This window comes from Penaeus vannamei, chromosome 16, assembly GCF_042767895.1.
Source record: "Penaeus vannamei isolate JL-2024 chromosome 16, ASM4276789v1, whole genome shotgun sequence".
In the NCBI taxonomy this organism is placed as follows: domain Eukaryota; kingdom Metazoa; phylum Arthropoda; class Malacostraca; order Decapoda; family Penaeidae; genus Penaeus; species Penaeus vannamei.
The window spans coordinates 7,778,982-7,780,554 of NC_091564.1; the positions used below are offsets into that span (position 1 = coordinate 7,778,982).

Consider the following 1,573-nt stretch of genomic DNA (forward strand, 5'->3'; position numbering starts at 1 on the left):
GAGAGAGAGAGAGAGAGAGAGAGAGAGAGAGAGAGAGAGAGAGAGAGAGAGAGAGAGAGAGAGAGACAGACAGACAGAACAAACACACAGAAAGAAAAAGAGAGAAGTGAAACCGAGACAACAGACAGAAAGAAAGAGAGAGAGGAGAAACCAAGACGAAAAAAAACAGACAAACAAGACGAGAAAGAAAGAGAAGAGAAACCAAGACAAAAAAAAGAGAAATAATAAAAAAAAAAAACACAGACAAACAAGACGAGAAAAATAGGGAGAGTGAAAGCGCAAGAACCCGAAAGACACACAGAGACAACAATACCCAAGAACCTCGTATACTCACCCAGTAGCGTGCTGTTGGTAATAATCTGAAATATCTTCGCCGGATCCATGGCGCACGCACGGACTCACACACACACAAACACACACTTCCAGTAGTTGTTTTTCTCGGATACTTTTTTATCCTGTTGTTTCTTCTTTTTTCTTACTTTCTTTCTTTTTTTTCTTACTCTTTCTCTCTTTTGTTGTTGTTGTTGTTTTTTCTTTCTTTCTCTCTTTTGTTATTGTTGTTGTTGTTTTATAAGACTCGTGGTTTCATTCCCGGATTTTTTTATTTATTTATTTTTTTTTTTTATAAGACCCGTGGTTTCATTCCCGGAAACGTACGTGGTTGGGAATACTGTCTGCGGTTTGTAGTTCGAGATGCAGTAAGTACACACTCGTCCGTGATGCGTCTCAAGAGGGAGAGTCAACAGATGTATACGTAAGAAAAACGGATTGGAAAGCGTACCATTTCGTCGTTTTTTTTTTAAGGAATGGGGAAGAAGAGGAAGAAGGAGGAGTGGGAAGGTTGGAGAAGAAGAGGAATGAGGAGGAAAATGGTTGAAGAGGAGGAATGGAATGAGGAGGATGAGGAGAAAAAGGAAGGAGGAGTGGGATGGTTGGAGGAGATGAGGAATGAGGAGGATGGTGGGAAGAGAAATGAAATGAGGATGACGAAAAAGAGGAAGGAGGAGTGTGGTTGGAGAAGAAGAGGAATGAGGAGGGAAATGGTTGAAGAGGAGGAATGGAATGAGGAGGATGAGGAGAAAGAGGAAGCAGTGGGATGGTTGGAGAAGAAGAGGAATGAGGAGGATAAGGAGAAAAAGGAAGGAGGAGTGGGATGGTTGGAGAAGAAGAGGAATGAGGATGGTGGGAGGAGGAATGGAATGAGGAGGATGTTGGAGAAGAGGAAGGAGGAGGAGGATGGTTGTAGAAGAAACGAAGTGAGGAGGATGGTCGTAGAGGAAAAAAAAATGAGGATGATGGTTGTAGAATAAAAGGAATGAAGAAGAGGAGGATGGATGGAGAATAAGGAGGATTTTTGTAGAGGAAAATGAGGATTAAGGTTGTAGAAGAGGATGGAGAAGAAGAGGAATGTGGAGGAGGATGGTTGGAGAAGAGGAATAAGGAGGATAGTTGTAGAAGAGGAGGAATAAGAAGGAAGATGGTTGTAGAAGAAAAATGAGGAGGAGGATGGTTCTAGAGGAATGAGGAGGAGGATTTTAGAAAAGGAGTGAGGAGGAGGAGGATTGCAAGTAGA

General features: G+C 42.1%; 1 protein-coding gene across 1 annotated transcript in view; it reads right to left on the minus strand.

Annotated features, from left to right (window-relative positions):
- Positions 1–1,021, minus strand: part of LOC138864411 (putative neural-cadherin 2) — a 150,264-nt gene extending 149,243 nt beyond the window's left edge. The window contains exon 1 of the mRNA XM_070131516.1: positions 335–1,021. Coding sequence (XP_069987617.1) covers positions 335–383 — 49 coding nt within the window. The 5' untranslated portion in view covers positions 384–1,021. The remainder of the gene's footprint in view (positions 1–334) is intronic.
- Positions 1,022–1,573: the final 552 nt, after the last annotated feature.